Source organism: Sycon ciliatum, chromosome 4 (genome assembly GCF_964019385.1).
Source record: "Sycon ciliatum chromosome 4, ocSycCili1.1, whole genome shotgun sequence".
Classification (NCBI taxonomy): Eukaryota; Metazoa; Porifera; class Calcarea; order Leucosolenida; family Sycettidae; genus Sycon; species Sycon ciliatum.
Window position 1 is genome coordinate 39,735,017 of NC_088646.1, and position 19,845 is coordinate 39,754,861.

Genomic DNA, 19,845 nt, shown 5'->3' on the forward strand with positions numbered 1-19,845 from the left:
CCAGGGCCATACTTTGCCATTCTGCTTTTTTTGTTCTTGTTGTCTCTCTGTAGTTTGTGGAAAGCATAGCTGTTTCTTTGCATCAATCGTGTCAGCAGCTGGCACAGCAGCTCAAGGTTAATATCGATCTTCCAAATCTATTCTCGTGCATAACAAATTCAACACCAGCTGCTTCTGCCAGTGACACGCCTGACACGCCTGATACAGCAGTTGCTTTAGATGAAGCAGTCAAGAAGGTGTGTATTCCCGCCCTGTATTGCCGATCTATCTACATGTAGCTATATATCTTTATCTCTGTCTCGCCTTATTTTTTTATTCGTCATTTCTCTCTCTGTGTCTCTGTCTTTGTCTCTGTCTCATCTTGCTCTCTCTCTCTCTCTCTCTCTCTCTCTCTCTCTCTCTCTCTCTCTCTCTCTCTCTCTCTCTCTCTCTCTCTCTCTCTCTCTCTCTCTCTCTCACTCCCTAGATTGACCTTTGAGCTCATTGTTCGTTAATCTTGCCATGGTCACTGATCACAGTGATCAGGCGCGTACGCAGGGTCACCTCTAGGGGAGTTTCCAACCGAATCGCGAACAATGACTCGTTTTAACCCTTTCTAAAGAGCCCTAGGAAATTTTCAAAACTATGCATTTTTCGTGTTCTTTGGATCATAACGTCAGTTCTACTTACTCAATCTTCCTTATCTTAGGCTTCCCGGAAGTGGAAAGGTACCAGGGTCAGGTAGAGAATGAGGTCGACCATGATAGCCGGGACACAGTACAGTCATGTACATATCCAGCGCTATATGCTACATGTCTAGCGGTAAAGTGCAGCGATGGTGCGAAAAAATGCCCCAAACTGGGCCAAAGGCCCAAACGCGTCCAGCTCCAGGATTTCATTTTTCTTCATCGCAGAGTTTCGATTTTTTTGCTGTGTACTCTTGAAAATATCACAAGGGAAGCCCCTGCAATTTTGAGCAAGTCAGCGTGACGAAAAATCTCAAATTCTCGATACTCAAGTCGCACTGTGTGCTTTTGAAATTGCGAGATCGCGGCTCAACTTACGAACGATTTATCTCAAAAGACAGTGCTCGCAGCGCGTCGCAAACTGTTTCAACCGACAGCTGAGAGTTTTCTATTCGACCTGGATATTTGGATTGTTGGATTTGAGCAAGATTTGACTGAGTTACGATCTGTTGAAGTTTTGCATTCTTGCCAGATCGATCGTGCGCCCTGCCAAAATATGCCTGAAAACGTTGCTCGTTTGGAATATTTGGGGGGTTCCGGGCAACAGGAACCCCCCCCCCCCTGCGTACGCGCCTGCTGATGGCGAGTAGTTTTGTTGAATGCTTGCGGAGGCACGTGACTACTGCTTCCCCTGCACAAAGGTTTTTTTATTACAATCAGCAGAATGCGAGAACACCAATGGAAGAAGAACACAACCGCTGCAGTTGCTGCTGCTGCCGCTGCTGCTGCTGATGGCAGCCAGTAGCTGAATACACCATGTGTAGTCGCTCTACATTGTTTGCACTGTACTCTGTCGTCTGGGTTAGGGGTATTTCACTAGTAAATACTAGCACACTGCCGATGTTGGGAGTCTCATCTGGTGTTCATGCTGCTGCTTTTCTTGCGTCCGCAGCGGGAGGAAGAACTCATCGACTTACATAATGCCGAGCTGGAAAAGCTGCGTCTGGAGTACGAGGAGCAGCGTCAGCTGGCTGTGCAAGAGAGCAAGAAACGTTTATGGGTACGCCAACTAATTACTTGTCAACCTTAAAACAATGCTAGTGTAAAGTTTACATGCCAACCCATTTCCGTGTTTGGCACTCATAGATTTGACAAAGCGGTCCTAACCTTTTCAGCAGCGGTTTTTTAATAAATGTTACAGTATGCACTTGGACCTGTTGCAAATCTACATGTATGCGTGTACCGTACTTCCGCACATATAAGCGCATGTGTATGTTTGTTTTCTTTCTCTGGAAGACTGTATGCACTAAGAATATCAAACATAAGACACTGCTAAAACTGAGAAGAAACTTAGAATTGGATTCAACCACTGTTCACCATGAACTCTTTTCAAGACAAGGAGAAAGCAAAACAAAAAAACCAAAGCTGCTAGAGCACTGCACGCGGAAAAACTCTGCACGTGAGATGCCGTGCAGCGGGAAAAAGGCCATACATCTGAAGCATACGTCTCGTGCACAGGAGCACAAGCCCGGGAAAAACAGGGTTGATGATCACATGATTTCACGCATGAGTGATACCATACATGACCTACAGAACTAGAGAATGATTGTAGTGAAAACAGACACATAAATCATACATTTCTCCCCTCTTTGCTCGAATAAGGCAGAACTATGGTTGACGGATGAGAGCAAGCTAACGTAAACAGAAGAGATCACACTACATGTATAGCATGGATTGAACGCTGCACCAAACTTGAGTGGAACGGCCAACGCCGGAGAATTGGACTGTCACCTAAGAACAATTTTGAATTTTAAGATGATGAGAAAAACAGCAGATAATGATCTCCAAGTCGGGTGCATGACCATATCAATGTTCCCTAAGAACATGTCACTTTGCTGTACAATACTGTTCGTTGCTGCTAGCAGTTCACACGGAGCGAAACTGTTCACTACTGCTAACAGTTCACTGCTCACTCTCGAGTGGAATCAGGACATTGATAGCACGTCGGTACACCCGCTTGCGGATCTTGACGTCCACTACGCGTACACAACCGTCCTCAGCCGGGTATACAGCAACCACTCGACCGAGTGGCCAGGTACTTCTAGGGGTGTGTGCGTCAACACAGATGACGACATCGCCCACCTTGATGTTGCGTTTCTTCTGCTGCCACTTCTGCCGGACGTTCAACGTTGGAACCACCTCCTTCACCAACCTTCGCCAGACGTCTTGAGTTAGGCGCTGTACAACTCTCCACCTGTCATGTGGATCAGGCTGTCCGTCAGGCTCCAGATGATCGATGGCGTGGTGGATATCGCGATGACCCACGAGGAAGTGCAGTGGCGTTAGCGGCTCTAGATCCTCGGCATCGTCACTGATACTCGTAAGAGGTCGGGCGTTCAGCATAGCCTCCGCATGAACGAATGCGGTCGCAAGCTCTTCATCACTGCACACTCCATTTTCGAGAACGGCGTACACTGCACGCTTCGCCAGCTTGATCATAGACTCGAACACACCTCCGTGATGTGGCGCGCTTGGTGGATTAAATCTCCAGTTGATCTTGTTTGACGCCATGTCTGCCGCAACATCTTCAGAGTGCTCCAGCTCTTCCACGGCGTCTCGCAGCTCTGCTTCAGTAGCGACGAAATTGGTGCCGTTGTCAGAGACGACATCCTTCGGTGTGCCTCGCCTCTTACAGAATCGGGAGAAACACATCAAGAACCCCTGCGCCGTCATGTCGTAAGCCATTTCCAAATGACACGCACGTGTCTCCAGACACGTAAATAGGCAGAGATAACGCTTGGCACGGCTTCGTCCACGGCCTTGCCTTGTCGAGAACGGCCCGGCGTAGTCCACGCCAACGCCAGAGAACACTCGTTCAGTGATAGCGACACGCTGCTCAGGAAGCTGTCCCATGAGTTGGGATGCTGGCCTGTTCCACCATCGTCTGCAGCCGTTGCAACCGTGTCGATGCGACTTCACTGCCTGCTTCCCGCGGACGATCCAATAGCGTTGTCGGAGATTTGCGAGTAGATAGTTGACTCCGAATTCGTGATGACACTTCTCATCCTCCGATGCTATGACGAGTGAGGTGATCTGGTGCTTAGGTGGGAGAATCACGGGCCGGCGTGTGCATGCCGTAACCTTCGTGCTAGCATTATCGAGCCGTCCGCCGACTATCAGCACTGCAGGATGCTGACTTGTATCCAGTTCTGGATTCAGTGGCAGCAGCGGATCGCCATTCTCAAGTGGTTGGCCACGCTCAAGACGGCTGATGGTGCGCCCATAGGACTCGCGTTGAGAAACGGAGAACCAGTACCTCTCTGAAAGTACCATCTCCTCAGCCGACAGCTCCGGTTCTGGAACACAACTGCCGCTGCAGTCGCAACTCCCCTCTGTGCTGCTGGCTGGGAGAGGTTGCAGCAATCCATCTGATGTGGCAGGTGCACTGGCTTTGGTTGATCCAGCTGCCTGCTTGCAGTTGCGGAGGAAACGAAGGCACCAGCACGTCACGCGAAGAAGTCTCTTCCATGACGAGTACCTGGCTGGTGACAAGCGAGACTGTGCAGGCTCCGCTGCTGTTGTGACAAACGCAGATGCCAGGGCTCGCTTCGTCTCTCCACCGACGTATGATGGCACAGTGATCTCTCGAATTGGCCACTGATCGGGAGGCGACGACAGGAACTCCGGTCCGGACCACCAGACTTCATTGTCAGCTAGCTTCTCCGCTGTCAATCCACGACTTGGCAGGTCTGCGGGGTTGAGTCGGCCCGGGATATGACGCCATTGAGCTCCAGAGGTAGCGGCGTGAATCTCGGAGATTTTGTTCCCGATGTCGGTCTGAAACTTCCGGCTGTGAGATCTGACCCAATACAGCACGTTCATACTGTCCGTCCAGAATACATGGTCTCGGACTGGCAGGTTGAGTGCTTTCTCCACCTCGAGGCTCAGCTTCGTGCCGAGGACCGCTGCCTTCAGCTCCAACTTTGGGATGGAGAGCTTGCGGATTGGAGATGGTCTCGCCTTCGCCAGGGCTAGCGTCGTCTTCACCGTTCCGTCTGGATACTGGCACCGTATGTACGTAGCAGCAGCGTACGCTCCATCAGATGCGTCGGTGAACGTGTGCACTTGGATCTCAGCAGTGGAGGGGTCGAGAGTGGCCACCTTGAAACACCGGTCGACTTGGACTGCTGAGAGTGAGGGTAGCTCCGAGAACCATTGCGTCCAAGCCTTGGCATCATGCTCGTCCAGTTGATCGTCCCAGCCATACCCTTTGATGCATAGCTGCTGGAACATCATCCGCGAGCGAATCGTGAACGGGCAGATCTGTCCTCGCGGGTCGAATACTGTGGACATCTCCTTCAGGACTGTCCTCTTGGTCATCTGCTCAGCTGCGCAGCCGGAGAAGACGAAGAGGAACTTGTCGGACTCAGCATTCCAGGTGACACCTAGAGTCTTCGTGGATGGCAGCGTGCTGTGACTGTGATCACCCACCTCGGCAACAGCTCCTGGCACACGATCCTCCTCTGGAACATCGGCCATTACTGCTGCAGAATTGGACAGCCACTTGCGGATGTTGAATCCACCATCATGGAGTAGTGACTTCACCTCGAGGCGCACACGCTTGGCTGTGTCATCATCAGCACACGAATGGAGTAGGTCATCTACGTAAGTGTCATCGTGGACCGCGGCCGATACGTCAGCTGAGTAGAGATGGCCAAACTTGTTGGAGGTCTCCTCGAGAGCTCTACCCGCCAGGTACGGTGACGCTTTTACACCAAAGACGATGCGGTTGAACTGGTACACCTTCGGCTCGTGCTGCGGGTCGTGCCGCCACAAGAAGCGGTGGTACTTGCGGTCTTGTTGACGTAGCTGGATCTGCAGAAACATCTCTGATATATCGCCGACCAGGGCCACCGGCTCCAGGCAGAAGCGAAGCAGGACGTGAACAATATTGTTCTGTGTCTTTCTGCCAGCATACATCTCCTCGTTCATAGACGTACCTCCCCAGTTGACGGACGCATCGAAGACGACTCTCACCTTGGTGGTCACGCGATCATTTCTCACGACTGGGAAGTGGGGAAGATACCATTGATCACTTCCGTCCTCTGCCGCTGTGGTGGGCTCAACTTCTTCGATGTAGTGCTTCGTCATGTAGGTTGACAGCACGTTCCGGTATGCCTCGTACACAGCCGGTCGTTTGGCGAGCGAGCGCTCCAACGACTGAAGCCGCTGCTCAGCCTGCTTTGCGTTGGACTCGAGGCTCGGAATCCCGCTCGTCGCACTCCACGGGATGCCCATCTCAAAACGCGATCCATCGTGTTGAATCGACTCGGTCACTAGCTGTTCTGCCCGTTGCTCATCAGGTGTTGAGTATGTCTCACCCATGCCGACCTTCTCCAACTCCCAGAAGCTGTTGACAAGTTCATCTAGTCTCAGGTCCTGCGTAGACCCGACGAGAGATGCACCAACACATGTCATCTCGGGCTGGTCATAGGAGTTGTCAGTTGCGCCGTAACACACCCACCCGAGTGGTGTCAACCGAGCTAGCGGGTCACCAGGCTTGCCATGCCGTTCCTCCAGGGACGTGTGAAGCTGTGCCGCATTGAGTCCAATGAGGATGTCCACCTGAGCATGCTGCTGGTGCCTTGGGAACCTGATGTCGCTCAGGTGCGTCCAGTTCTGTTTCTGCGCGTTCCAGTCGACAGGCTTGATGGCACCAGTCACTGTTGGAAGGACGAAGGCAGAGAATGCAGACTCTTCGTCGCCTCCCTGTCGGGTGATAGTAACCGCTACTCTCTCACGATCACCTCGGATGGTCTTGCCACCTAGTACGGTAGTCGTCAGTGTTTCGACATCTCCGCTGTAACTCAGCTGCTTGGCCAGGTCTTCTCTGATGAAGCTGACGGATGATGCCGAATCTAGCAGTGCGGTAGCCTCGACGACGTGAGGACCATTCTTCACTGTCACCGGCACTGTCATGAACGATACGTGCTGAGACTGGGAGAGACTGTCACTCGCGAAGCAGCTGGCTCCGACATTGACGGCAGCAGACGAATGTGCACCCGCTTTGTCACCTTCGGCGGTTTGTGCCTTAACTACCGGCGCCTGTTCGCTGGGCTTTCTCTCCGAGTGTAACATTCTGTGGTGCTTCCGCCCACACATGTCGCAGGGCTTGTTGCGACACTCTGCCGATCGATGCTTAGCCGGTCTCAGGCAACAGATGCAGATGTTGAGGGGCTTCACGAAGCTCCAGCGTTCAGCAACTGACATCTTCGCGAACTCATGGCAGTCTGCAAGTTGATGCTGCTTACCGCACTTGATGCAGCTCTTCGGAGTACCGGCTGACTTCCGCTCGCTGCTCTCGGCGGCTGTTGTCAGAGTGTAGTGTTGACGGCGCTCTGACAATTTGGTCCTCTGGCTGCCACAAGCGGATTGTCTTTCTGCAGCAGCCTGGCGCTTGTCCGAACTGCTGCTGGATGACACTGCTTGGCTCTTGTAGCTGTTGCGCTGGCGCTCGTCCACCTTCCGCATCATGTGCACGACGTGAAGCAGCCAGTCCGCGAATGATTGTACATCGCATTTCTGGTCATCATACTTCTCAAAGTACTTGAGCAGCATTGACGACGGGACTTTCTCCGTTGCAGCGAGATAGAGCTCTCGGCCAGGGGTTATACCACATGACCTCATGTTCACCAGGACACTCCGCAGCTTCAATGCGAACTTCTTTATCTTCTCAGTGTCCTTCATGGTAGTGATCTTCGGCCACGTAATGATTTCCTGCTCGTGCCGCTCGATCTGACGATCCTCACCACCATACCAGGCCTCGATCTCCTGCATGGCTGCCTGATAGGCCCCCGGCCCGTCCATGACGTCTTCTATCAGCTCCTCAGCACAGCCACCCGCGAGAGCCTCCCTCAGGCGTGCCATCTTGTAGTATTCTGTGACATTCGGATCTGCGCCGACCAGTCCCATGAATTTCTGCCGCCATCTCACGTAATTGTCTTCATTGCCATCAAACATGGGCAGCTTCAGTGCCTTGAGGTGGCCACTCGGGCGGTAGGCCGGCGTCACTGTCGGGGCACCCTGATGCTGTCCGATTTGGTGGGCTGGCACTGCTTGTGCTTGGCTACTCGGGTACTGGGGTGCTGCTGTTGAAACCATGTACTGTGGTACAGGCATAGGCTGATATGGATACGCCGGTGTGCTGGTGTATGTCAGGCCGGGTCTGACCTCACGCGAGATTGTCGGCTGACTACTGGTAGCTGCTCCGTGCACCGTCACGCTGGGCTTCGGCACAAACGGAGGGGCGGCTGCTGTAAGTGCTGTCATTGGTGCGAACGCCTGGCTCACGAAGCCAGAGCGTTGAGTTGGCGCTGCACTGGATGCGGCTACGGCGCGCTGTGCGCTGAGACCGTCCACACCATGCGGCCTAGTTGCTGATGCTCCACTGGTGGTGCTACTGCCTACTGCACTGATAGTAGCAGGTGGTGACGGAACAGCAGCATCCACTGCTGGCACTGGTCTGCTGCTCACTGGGTGTGCTGGTGTCCTTACTGCCCTTGACAGGGTAGTTGTTGGCTGTAGTCTGCCTGGATTCCTGACAACAAACTGCTGTGTGGATCTGCTGACATGTTGTTGCTGCTGCTGCTGCTGGTCCCCTGCCAGTTCTGAGTTCGACTTTCTGTTCCTTAGTTCTCTAACATACCACAGAGGCAGCCTTCTGCTGTAGTCGGAGCTGCAACTATCCACCTCTGTTTCGTCGTCATCAGCATCTGAACTTGCTGAACCAGTAACACTGGGTGGCACTATTGGCGATTGCCCAAGCACCATCTCCACCGGGTTTGCCTCAACATCACCCGACGCATACGCTGCGTCTGTAACTGTGGCTGTCGGTTCGACCAGTCCATCAGCTGACTGTGGTGTAGACCCACGTCCTGTGCCGACCACTGGTCGGTCCAAATCGGAAGGTGAGTAGACACTTCTATCTTCGCTGCTGTTCTCACTGTAAGCAGATGCGGAAGAGCGGCGACGAAACTCAGACTTCGCCCTCTCCACCGTGCTTGCCTTCTTCATTAGATCGAGTTGGATGGCGATCGACTCTTGTCGCAACTTCGCCACTTCTGCTTCCTTGTCCAACTCCGCCTGTAGTCTCTCGACTTCTTTGGCTATTCTTCTTTCGGATGCACTAGTCCTTACGCCTCTCTCATCATGTCTTCGCTGTGTTAGGTTTCCGACGTCTGCGTCGGAGGAAATAAATCGCTTGGGCAGCTTGCCCTTCGTTGATCTTGAACTGACTCGCTGTCCAGGTATGGCACTCTGCTCGTCCATCCTGAAGATCCGGCTCGAAGGACCAGTATGTTTGTTTTCTTTCTCTGGAAGACTGTATGCACTAAGAATATCAAACATAAGACACTGCTAAAACTGAGAAGAAACTTAGAATTGGATTCAACCACTGTTCACCATGAACTCTTTTCAAGACAAGGAGAAAGCAAAACAAAAAAACCAAAGCTGCTAGAGCACTGCACGCGGAAAAACTCTGCACGTGAGATGCCGTGCAGCGGGAAAAAGGCCATACATCTGAAGCATACGTCTCGTGCACAGGAGCACAAGCCCGGGAAAAACAGGGTTGATGATCACATGATTTCACGCATGAGTGATACCATACATGACCTACAGAACTAGAGAATGATTGTAGTGAAAACAGACACATAAATCATACATGCTTATGTCCGGACATAAACGCCCCCCCCCCCCCCCCCCCCACGCGCATGCGCTTATACGTGAACACTATTGGTGAAACACCCGGAAGCTGAATATGCCGCTAAGCATTGTGCATGATAACACCGTTGTTTAGGACACAGGCTAACCTATATTGCACATATAAGCGCATGGGCTTCTTTCTACCCCAACATGTTCACACAGCAAAATATATTATTTTTGTAGCAAATTTTCACTTATAAGCCCATGTGCTTATATGTGGGAAAATACGGTATATACTGCCGTGCTCCTCATGCCGTATTTTCCGGAGTATATGCCGCACTTTAAACACCAGTAATCCCCTCCCCCCCCCCCCCCCCCCCCCCCCACACACACACAAAGTCAGTGCGGCTTATACTACGATGGTCAAATTAACTGTGATAAACAGGGTCGATGTCTGTATTTCGTGACGAAAAATCTGGTTCTGTGTCTGTACGTGTGTGTGCGTGTGTGTGTGTGTGTGTGTGTGTGTGTGTTTGATTGGCTTGCAGTGTAATTCCTGTCACGAAGAGGCAAGCTTCTTCTGCTGCAATAACATCAACTACTGCAGCACCAAATGTCAGACCAAAGATTGGCCACTGCATATGGAACACTGTGGCCAGAACGAGGCAAGCGCCGGGCCAGACCCCAGTGTAACACCGGATGCTGCACTAGCAGATGCGGCGGTTGTCATCCCGGGTGCAACCACCCCAACAGCACCCAACAACACCATGCCGTTACCCGTTCCAACGCCCACTGGGATATTGCCCTCCCCGTCATCGTCATCATCTCTGCCTGGCTCCGCTGGCTTCCAGTACCCACCAAAAATTTCTTCAGTGCTTCCGACAATGACAGCAGCAGTAGCATCAGTAGCTGCAGCACCGGTATTAGGAGCCTCAGCGGCAGCAGCAGCACCACCACCACCACCAATGGTAGGAGCCCCGACGGCTGCGGCAGCAGCAGTGCCTACACCAAGGTCGCTATCTCTCACTGATGACTCATGGATGGCTGTCAAGGCAGCAGCAACAGCAGCAGCAGCAGCAACTAAACAAACACAGCAGCACCACCATCATCTCCAGCAACAGCACCAGCAGCAGCAGCAACAACAACAGCAGCAACAACAACAGCAGCAACAACAGCAGCAACAACAGCAACACCAACAGCAGCAGCAGCAGCAGCAACAGCAGCAGCAGCAACAGCAGCAGCAGCAACAGCAGCAGCAGCAGCAGCAGCAGCAACAGCAGCAGCAGCAGCAGTCACGACAACCGCAAGTACAGCAGCAGCAGGTGCCTCAACAGCCTGTGGCAACAGCCGCGGCAGTTGCCCACCTGTCTAACAGAGCCCTGTCACAGCTACAAACTGCATTTACTGGCCGCTGGGCGATCAGTGCGAAGGCTTCAGCAACAGCAAGCGCAGCAGCATTGCCACCACCACCGTTACACAATCCTACCCTGGCCGCTCATCAAACCACTGGTGAGTTATTGAGTCGACAGAGTACCGCTGGCACCCGGATGGCTACTGGTCTGCGTACTCATCAGGATCAGCAACAACAAGCACAACAACAAGCACAGCGTCTGCTACTGCAGCAGCAGCAGCAACGCAAGCAACAAAAGCTGCAGCATCAGATGCTGGCTGCCCAGCAGCACGCGTTGCTTACAAGTGGGCAGCAACAACATCACCTTCAACAGCAGCAACAGCAGCAGCAACAACAACAGCAGCAGCAACAACAGCAACAGCAGCAGCTGCAGCAGCAGCAGCGTTCTGGTATCCGCCCTTCTTGGTCTCCTGCAATGGCACCAGCTACTGGCACGGTACCTCGACAAGTCACTCAGCCGGTTCCATCTCGTTCACAAGGATTTCCTCGAAGTAGCATACTATCTCATATACCCCGCACCCTATAGGACCCTTTCCCTTCACAACTCATCCCAGAATTAGCTTTGCCAGTATCCAATAGTGCTGGAGCACACGACGCACCTTTGCCAATTTGCCTCGCTAAACCTCACTCGGCCGCTGTAAGCTTCATGCAGCTTCACTCGGTTTCATTCGTGTTCCGGATTGATGTTCATGTCCACTGCTTGCACACCGCAGTGTACTTGGTCCGTACTGGTCACAAGAACACTGGTCAGAGAGACGCTGTTCCGTATTGGTTGGAGGAAACGTAGATCAGAGAAACACCGTTCCACAGAATGTTTGTCCACTGTCCACACCCTAGGCCCCAGACCACGTTTCACTGCTCAGTAATAGTGCCAATGCCAAAACGCTAGGGGCCCATACGGTGGTTTATAGACTGCCTGTAGCCTGTCAGATTCTCATTCTGACACTAACAGTGCCTCGATGATCAGCTCAAGTACTGCATTGCGGGCGTGACCATGTTTGTTCTCTGCATCCATCACCACGTGTGTATTATCTTGAACCCCTTTGACTTGAACTCCCAGTGCTTGCCTGCACTACACACCAACGCAGCATACAAGCACACGAAATCTTGCTAGATATTTTAGCCACTGCATGTGTTTGGAAAGTAGACACACATGACTCATCACCATTCTATGCCGTTCAAGTTGCTCATCACATCAAACATTCTAATGTGATGTGCAGTAGAACGCGCACACAATGTTTTGTAGGTATATTTCTTTCTTTCTCCGCCGCGCCGCCTATTTCTTTCTTTGTTTATCTTTTTTTTGTTTATCTGCTATGTTGAGAGCAATAGCTAACTGTCACCCCGCTACCCATCATCAGGATCACGCTCACTGGTTCTTCAAAGTATGTGCTTCGTATGTTTTAGTTATTGACCGTTTCCTTCTATAATCTTCTTTCTGTCTGTTTTTACTGCACACATCATGTCTGAACTATCGTGAACTCCATGCTGTGCCATATGCGCGCCTCTCTCTCTCTCTCACAGCTCGTTTAGCCTATATTCTTCCTCGTCTTGTAGTTTCAGCCGCCTCCTCTTCTAGCAGTCCAACATTGTTTGTACCAGGAAGTAGTTAAGTTACTACTCCCTGGCTTATGATCATGCTTGTGCTGGTGTGTTCTCAGGTTTCCTTGCAATGAGCCTGTGAGTTTATCTGGTGTGTTCTCAGCTTTCCTTGCAATGAGCCTGTGAGTTTATCGCAACCTAGGCTACCATTCTCACCATTCTCAGTGTGCGTTCGCTTCACCTTCAATTTCTCTCCCTGCATATGAAGCAATCCGATTCTTGCAAGTTGCTTGTGGGGCTTGCTCAGGCCTACAGCCATGTACTTAGTTCGAAGTATGTGGATGGGGTCAAAGCGTCAAGGGTGCATCTGTTGACACGGAGATTTCAATTATTAATTTTGGTATCTCAGGCCAGGACTAATTGTAGTGTGTTATTATTCATGTGTAGTGTGACTGTGTAACAACTACACGTAACGTCATAAGCACATCAAGCAACAGATCATCAGTTCTGTACTACAATACTACTATAGCATCATTGCTTTACCCAGGGTAGGCCCAGACAGATTCTGCTGGCAATTCTTACGGCAAAATATCCAAGAATTTAAAAACCGGAAATTGCTGGCAAAATCGGAGCAAACTATTGGTTTTTTTTGGGTAAAATCGATGCCTCATACTTGGATTTCCTTGTTTCTTATCCGTTCAGCATGATACAGCGATACGTCATTCATTCGATTGCCAAGGACGAGATCATTGTGGATCAACATGATTTTGAAGACCCCAGGGACACGTGTGTGAAAACCCGTGTTGAGAAACCGCGCCCGTGCGATTTTGATGAAACGTTGTACGCGGGAAGTGGACAAAAATTAATACAATCATGTTTTTCCGGAGCAAAATATCGGGTTTCTAGTGCCAGCCTGCCAGGCGCATCGGGAATCCCTGCTGAGTGCAATCAGTGCATGCTGTGCAATTGTGCATAATTGCTGTAGTCACGTGCAAGTTTGAAGTGCCTGCACGTGCTTTCTATGGCAACGCGGGAAATGGCGCCAGAAAATCCTGAAATGAGGTATGAATCTGCAAAAATTGATGTTTTGTCGTTTTGATTGCGTCTCAGATCAGGGCTTGTTTTGAAAAAGGCATTTTCAGAGCTGGAATTGTTGCTACACGTTTCTCTCCCTGTTGTGCTGATAGCTGGGAGGATGGTGATTCCAGTTTGCTGACCAATTGCAGTGCAGTCAATAATCCTATCGCTGTTGAAAGCGTGAGTTATGACCACGTCCAGGCGAGAGGTGACCATTCCTGGATGGGACTCATTGCAATGGCGACAAATTGTCATTCAAGGTCCTCAGCAAAGTGCTGATGTTGGCGTGAAGTTCAATCACCAGCAGAGTGCGAGATGCGGTGGAGGATTTTGTTACAAGGAGAGTAACCATGTATCATCAGTCACTCGCAACCGCTTTCTAGTTTGGTATGTGAATGCATTTGTTGTGACTTTAGCAAGCACGACACAATAGTGTGCATAGAGAAAAAATAAACCAACGCGATGAGTATGGCTACATTTGAAATGCACGTTTATTCCCGTAGCTATGCAATGGACGCTACTTTAGTAACGTCCGGCGCTAGCCAGGTTCCACACCGCTTTAATTTGGTAATTGTGTTTTGTGTCTGGGGTCGCGTCGGCATGCCTGGCGCTATCCCGTACATATCCCGTACCGTACCATCAAAGACAGCTGGCCACCTTATTCAAATAGGGCTTTCAACTGCAAGATCATAACGTAAAGCAACTTGGAAGGGTGTATGTATGCGAAGTGTATCGGGGGAATGCATGCAGGGCGATAGTGCAGGTTCGAATGCCATGTTAGGCCAAGCCAAAGAATATACTTCATGATCGTCCTTTTTTCAGAGAAAAATGTGGAGGGCGGGCGGATTTTTATTTTTATCATTGTATTGCAGAAACGTTTCCATCAGTTCGGATAACATGCATGATGACCTAGGCAAAAAAAGCATAGCGAGGGCCCTGAGCTTTCAAGCTTTCTCGCCTTTTTTTTTCCCGCTACGTGTATATTCATCGTCTGGAGGTTAAGCAAAAGCTTTCAGTACCCTCAGCAGCAGAAATCATGTTGCTGGCATTGTGAATGAGATCGGCTGGAGAGGGCTTGTGATGGAGTTTAAACTAAATCAATGCACTGTACACGTATTCATTGCATCGATAAAAACTCCCCAGACTACCATTTTCGAATATTCGACACAGAGACTATACCAGAATTGTTGACGTGAATTGTTGTGTCTCTAACCAAGAGACTGTGGGTTCACACGTAGAGTTTACATACAAGTTTATTCTACGGTTGCAAAGCAATAAGAAGCGTTGAGGTATGATTGTGCTAGAGGATATAGGAGTTGTATCCCGGGTGCGGGATGCGTTGGGTGTTGGGTGGCAGTACAATGAATTGCTATAGAGAGTTCATGCCTAAGCGGTTGTGGTTTTAGGGTGGATCAATAGTACTTGCAATTAGATGAATACATGTCTGGTACATACACTACATTCCTCCCCTAAATGTTATGGTACATGTTGAGCTACGAGGTATTCCTATACGGCATAACATTTAATGCACAAGAAGAAGAAGCGGATGAGCTGAGAGCACGGGACAGCAATTGTGTGAGCAAGAAGCAATTCAGTCTCTCAGGCGAGCCGGCAGGACTCGGGCTCTCGGCGGGTTACGGCGGGGTTCAGTCGTATCTTGTGCCAGCGGCGACTGGACCTGCTGCGTTGCCGTAGTTGCTGCTACTGGTGTTTGCGCAGGCGGAGGTGTTGGAGTAGCAGCGGCTTGGACACTGGGTGGTGTCGGAACACTAGCTGGCGAATGAGCAGTCGGAAAGCACAAACTGTGATCCGGTTCTGCCACGGACGGCAAAGGCGCTGTGTTCATCGGTACGGATGATTGCGGAGCGGAGTCGGCTGACCGGACCTGGACCGGACCCCACATGACACACCCTTGGTGTAGGCCCAGCTCATCTTTGCGTCGTACAAACGGTTGCATGTCACCGTCGGTTGTTGACAGGGCCCGGCCGGTGCTGACACTGGTTAGGACCTTGGCGAGAACTGGGTCACGGTTTGTGTGACGCGCTATTTCAGCTGCCGTGACTGGAAGCGGGTCGATCTGGGCCATGTTGAACACGTCTGCCCAGTCTAGGCTCTCATCCTGTGGTGAGTGTGGCAACGGTAGGCGTGACAGCCCGTCAGCGTTTGCATGATCGGCTGATTTGCGGTACTTGATCTCATAATTCATGCTTGCTAGGAAGATAGCATACCGCTGTAGGCGGGCCGTCGTCATGGCTGGCAATCCCTTGCTAGGACTGAAGATGGCTGTCAGCGGCTCATGGTCCGTCAGCAGGACGAACGGTCGGCCAAACAGGTACGTGTGGAATTTGCGGACGCCCCAGACAATAGAGAGCGCCTCCTTATCGATCTGGGCGTACCGCTTCTCGGTGTCCGTCAGGGACCGTGACACGAAGGCAATCGGCCTTTCCGTACCATCCGGCATGATGTGCGAGAGCACCGCCCCCAGGCCATATGGTGATGCGTCGGTTGCCAACTGCACGGGCAGGTCGGCATCAAAGTGCATGAGGACCTGATCCGAGGCGATGGCTGCCTTGATAGCCTTGAATGCAGCCGCGCATTCCGCTGTCCAGCGCCAGGACTGACCCTTCCGGAGCAGGTTGTTGAGTGGATGCAGGGTCGTGGAGCAGTCTTTGAGGAAGCGCTGGTAGTAGCACACCATGCCCAAGAAGCTCCGTAGCTGGGACACGTTCTGCGGTGCTGGGGCTTCGTTGATAGCCTTGACCTTGCCATCAGTCTTGCGCAAGCCGTGGCGACTGACAATGTGTCCACAGTACTCGACTTGGTCTGCAAAGAACGTGCACTTGGCCGGGTTGACTCTCAGGCCGTGGTCCGACAGACGACTCAGGATGCTTTCCACATTGTCCAGGTGGTCATCGTCGTTGCGGCCGGTGACAATAATGTCGTCTAGTAGGCAGGCCTGGCTTGGGACGCCGTGCAAGATGCGGTCGATAGCCTGTTGCCAGAGCGCTGGGGCAGAGGCAACACCGAACCCGAGTCGGTTGAGCTGATACAGGCCCTTGTGCGTCGTGAGTGTGAGGAGTGGTTTGGATGCGTCATCCATCTCCATTTGGAGGTATGCCTGCTTTAGGTCGATTTTGGTGAATCGCTGGCCTCCAGCCAGGGTGGCGAAGACATCTTCCACGCGTGGTAGCGGGTGCTGGTCCACCTTCAGGTGTGGATTCAATGTGGCTTTGAAATCTCCACAGAGACGAACTGAGCCGTTGGGCTTCATTACAGGCACAATAGGTGTCGCCCACTCACTCCACTGTACCTTACTCACGATACCCAGACCTTCCAGCCTGTCCAGTTCAGCTTCCACCTTTGGCCGCATGGCGTAGGGCAATGGGCGCGCCTTGAGGAAGCGAGGGCTTGCATCGTCCTTCAGCTGGAGACGAGCCTTGGCGTCTTTGAGCTTGCCAAAGTCGTCGCTGAACACATCGGAGAATTTCTCCTTGAGCTGCTCAAGACGCGTACCTGCTGATCCTGGATGCTGCTGGCCAGGGGACACGGTTGCGGAGGGGACGCCAGCCATCTCGACCTGGAACAAGCGCTGCCAGTCGAGAGCGATGTGGGCAAGCAGGTCCCGGCCACAGAGCGCTGGCCCCTGCGTGTCCACCACATGCAGTGGTAGCTCCGCGGATTGATGGTAGTATTCCACGCGTGCTACGAACGTTCCGCGAGGATGCACGGGCTCGCCGGTGTACGTACGCAACTTCAGCTTGCTCGCGGTGAGAGGCGAGGCAGACAGCGAGTTTCGATAAATCGCACTCGGAATGATTGACACCGCAGCTCCAGTGTCGACCTGCATGCGGACCGACTGGCCATTGACGATAGCATCAATCCAAAGTGCCTTCCGCGCGGTCGTGGGTGTCGTTTCATCCGTGGCGACTGCTGGCGCTTGAAGGACGTCTGCGGCTAGAAGAGAAAGTGAATTGAACTCGTCGTCGTCCGCGACATCGACAGCCAAGCTGTGGCAGGCGCTGCTACCACTTGAGCGTTTCGCTGAATCTGTCGATCTTTCCGCGAGGCGCTTCTTGCAAACCTTGCGGAGGTGCCCAGTCTTCCTGCAGTGGCGGCATTCATATGCCTTGAAGGGACATTCACTTGCGCCGTGTGCCGTCGAGCCACAGCGGAAGCATGCTGAATAGCTCGTACGGGATTGACCTGAGTTCGCGGACTTCGCACCTCCGAACGATGGTCTGCCAGCACGACGATGTTGCGATGTGCCCAGAACGTGTACACCAGCAGCAGTGGCACTGCCCGCGAGCTCGGATGCATCGCGAGTAGCTACCTCCAGGCTGTTGGCTTTCTCGATGGCGGTCTTCAGAGTGAGGTCCTTCTCTGCCAACAGAACTTTGCAGAGAGCTTGACTCCTGATACCACACACGAACCGATCCCGCAGCGTGGTATCCAGGACATCGCCAAACTCACAGAATCGTGCCAACCGTCGGAGCTCCGCGAGGTAGGCATTTACTGACTCTCCTTGGCGTTGATCCCGCTTGTGGAAACGGTATCGTTCCGCGATCACCAAGGGCTTCGGAGCACAATGCGCAGCCAGCGCGTCGGACAGCTCCTTCAGCGTCTTGTCCTTCGGTTTGTCCGGGCTGACCAGGTCAGCCAACAGTTTGTAGGTCAAGCCACCAATCAGGGTCAGGAAGGTGGCTACTTGCCTGTCTTCGGCCACATTGTTGGCAGCGAAGTACTGCTCGACGCGGTCATAGTACGTAGACCAATCCGTCGTTCCAACCGAAAATGGTTCCATGGCTCCAATTGCAACGGCCATCTTCGTCGCCAGTTGTTGTGTCTCTAACCAAGAGACTGTGGGTTCACACGTAGAGTTTACATACAAGTTTATTCTACGGTTGCAAAGCAATAAGAAGCGTTGAGGTATGATTGTGCTAGAGGATATAGGAGTTGTATCCCGGGTGCGGGATGCGTTGGGTGTTGGGTGGCAGTACAATGAATTGCTATAGAGAGTTCATGCCTAAGCGGTTGTGGTTTTAGGGTGGATCAATAGTACTTGCAATTAGATGAATACATGTCTGGTACATACACTACATGAATGATAAATCATAACAGCATATTTTTATAGCGGAGGAGGGCAGGTTCTGATTGCACGCCTCAGGAAGATAAAACAGACAAGTAACAGTTAATGAGCCATCAATACTGAAGTGATAAAGTGTAGCCTTGCCAGCAGGGAACTTATATTGGTCGCGAACACATCCTGGTCTGGGAATGAGGCCCGCGAAATAATCGGTGATGATGCACGTCCAATGGTTCTGTATAATACTTGCACTGTCACTATGTGTTACGCGAATGCTGTGCCAGTATGTTCAAAGCACAGTACATGTAGTGTGGTCGACTAGTGTGCTTGGGGCGTTGTAAACCCGGCAGACATGTATGCACCAGGGTCTGCTTGGCGAGTAAAGATATTTTAAACATTCCCTTATCCCCTTATTTCAGTCTGACCACTTTGGCGGTGGGCCTGATCTGCTCACCTCCCACCGATTTAGGAGCTGCATCTGAGCCTTGATCCTTGAGGATGGTGGTGTTTTTAAACCTTGACGTTTTCTGTCCCCTGTATACTTCCATGGCTTTTGCTGCAACCGAAGCACCTGGCATGCATGACACTTTACTGAAGTATAATAATTAAACTTTAATAGCAGTGTGCTTCCGTGCATGGAAGGAACACAGCAGAGTAGCGTGGCATCAAGTCTGCTAGGGGATTCAGTCCCGGAGCCAGCTGACGTGGGGTGAACGTCCTTTTGGTATGCCTCAGAGCCGGCCACTTGCTCAGGTCCAATTTTAGCATCATAACACCATGGATAAAAGTGTTTGAGCTGACAGTGCTTTCTCACCGTTGTGCAAACGCTGAACACGGCTTTCATGTATATGCAACATATAATATTATTATTATAACCGGTCCTTTGCCTGGCCTACACACCAGATTATTGCAATGTGTGAAGGTAGAGAACATCCCAAGACGTTCGAATCGACTTTTTGGACTCATGTTCAGTGTTTGCAGTGTGCGGGGAAAGAGTTTGTCAGCTCAAACACTTTCCTATGATTTGAAACTTCAAGAGGCCTGGCCTCTACTTCCGTAGCATACTGAATGTGCTGGCTAGTGACGTTGTACGTGTACCTGTGCTATGTGTTTGTGCAGGCGCTGTCTTGGCAATGTTCTGGAGTTGGTTGAGCAATCTCTCGACGTGAATCTCTGTAACAATGCAGTTCGTTTTAGTTTCCCGGGTTGCTGTGTGCTGCCTGATGTTGCCGTAACTGAGCTGGCCCATGCTGTCGTTGTCCTAGTGGCCACGGACAAGACAGTCCACCGGCTGACGTTCCCGCATCCGTCCAAACTGCCAGTGGTGTCGGTATGTGGATGTATAGTGTATGGTGGCACGCACGTGT

At 51.7% G+C, this 19,845-nt stretch overlaps 2 protein-coding genes across 5 annotated transcripts in view; both read left to right on the plus strand.

The window, feature by feature from the left end:
* The window catches only part of LOC135816120 (MYND-type zinc finger-containing chromatin reader Zmynd8-like), a 31,550-nt gene extending 18,956 nt beyond the window's left edge, over positions 1 to 12,594 (plus strand). For all 4 annotated transcript variants that reach the window (XM_065329496.1, XM_065329497.1, XM_065329498.1 and 1 more), the window contains 3 exons: positions 54 to 236; positions 1,618 to 1,725; positions 9,914 to 12,594. In XM_065329496.1, the coding sequence (XP_065185568.1) occupies positions 54 to 236; positions 1,618 to 1,725; positions 9,914 to 11,302 (1,680 nt within the window). In that variant the 3' untranslated portion in view covers positions 11,303 to 12,594. The remainder of the gene's footprint in view (positions 1 to 53; positions 237 to 1,617; positions 1,726 to 9,913) is intronic.
* Positions 12,595 to 13,429: 835 nt separating this feature from the next.
* Positions 13,430 to 19,845, plus strand: part of LOC135816122 (nuclear pore complex protein Nup160-like) — a 28,742-nt gene continuing 22,326 nt past the window's right edge. Inside the window, exons 1-2 of the mRNA XM_065329500.1 lie at positions 13,430 to 13,782; positions 19,598 to 19,808. Of these exons, the coding sequence (XP_065185572.1) occupies positions 13,583 to 13,782; positions 19,598 to 19,808 (411 nt within the window). The 5' untranslated portion in view covers positions 13,430 to 13,582. The remainder of the gene's footprint in view (positions 13,783 to 19,597; positions 19,809 to 19,845) is intronic.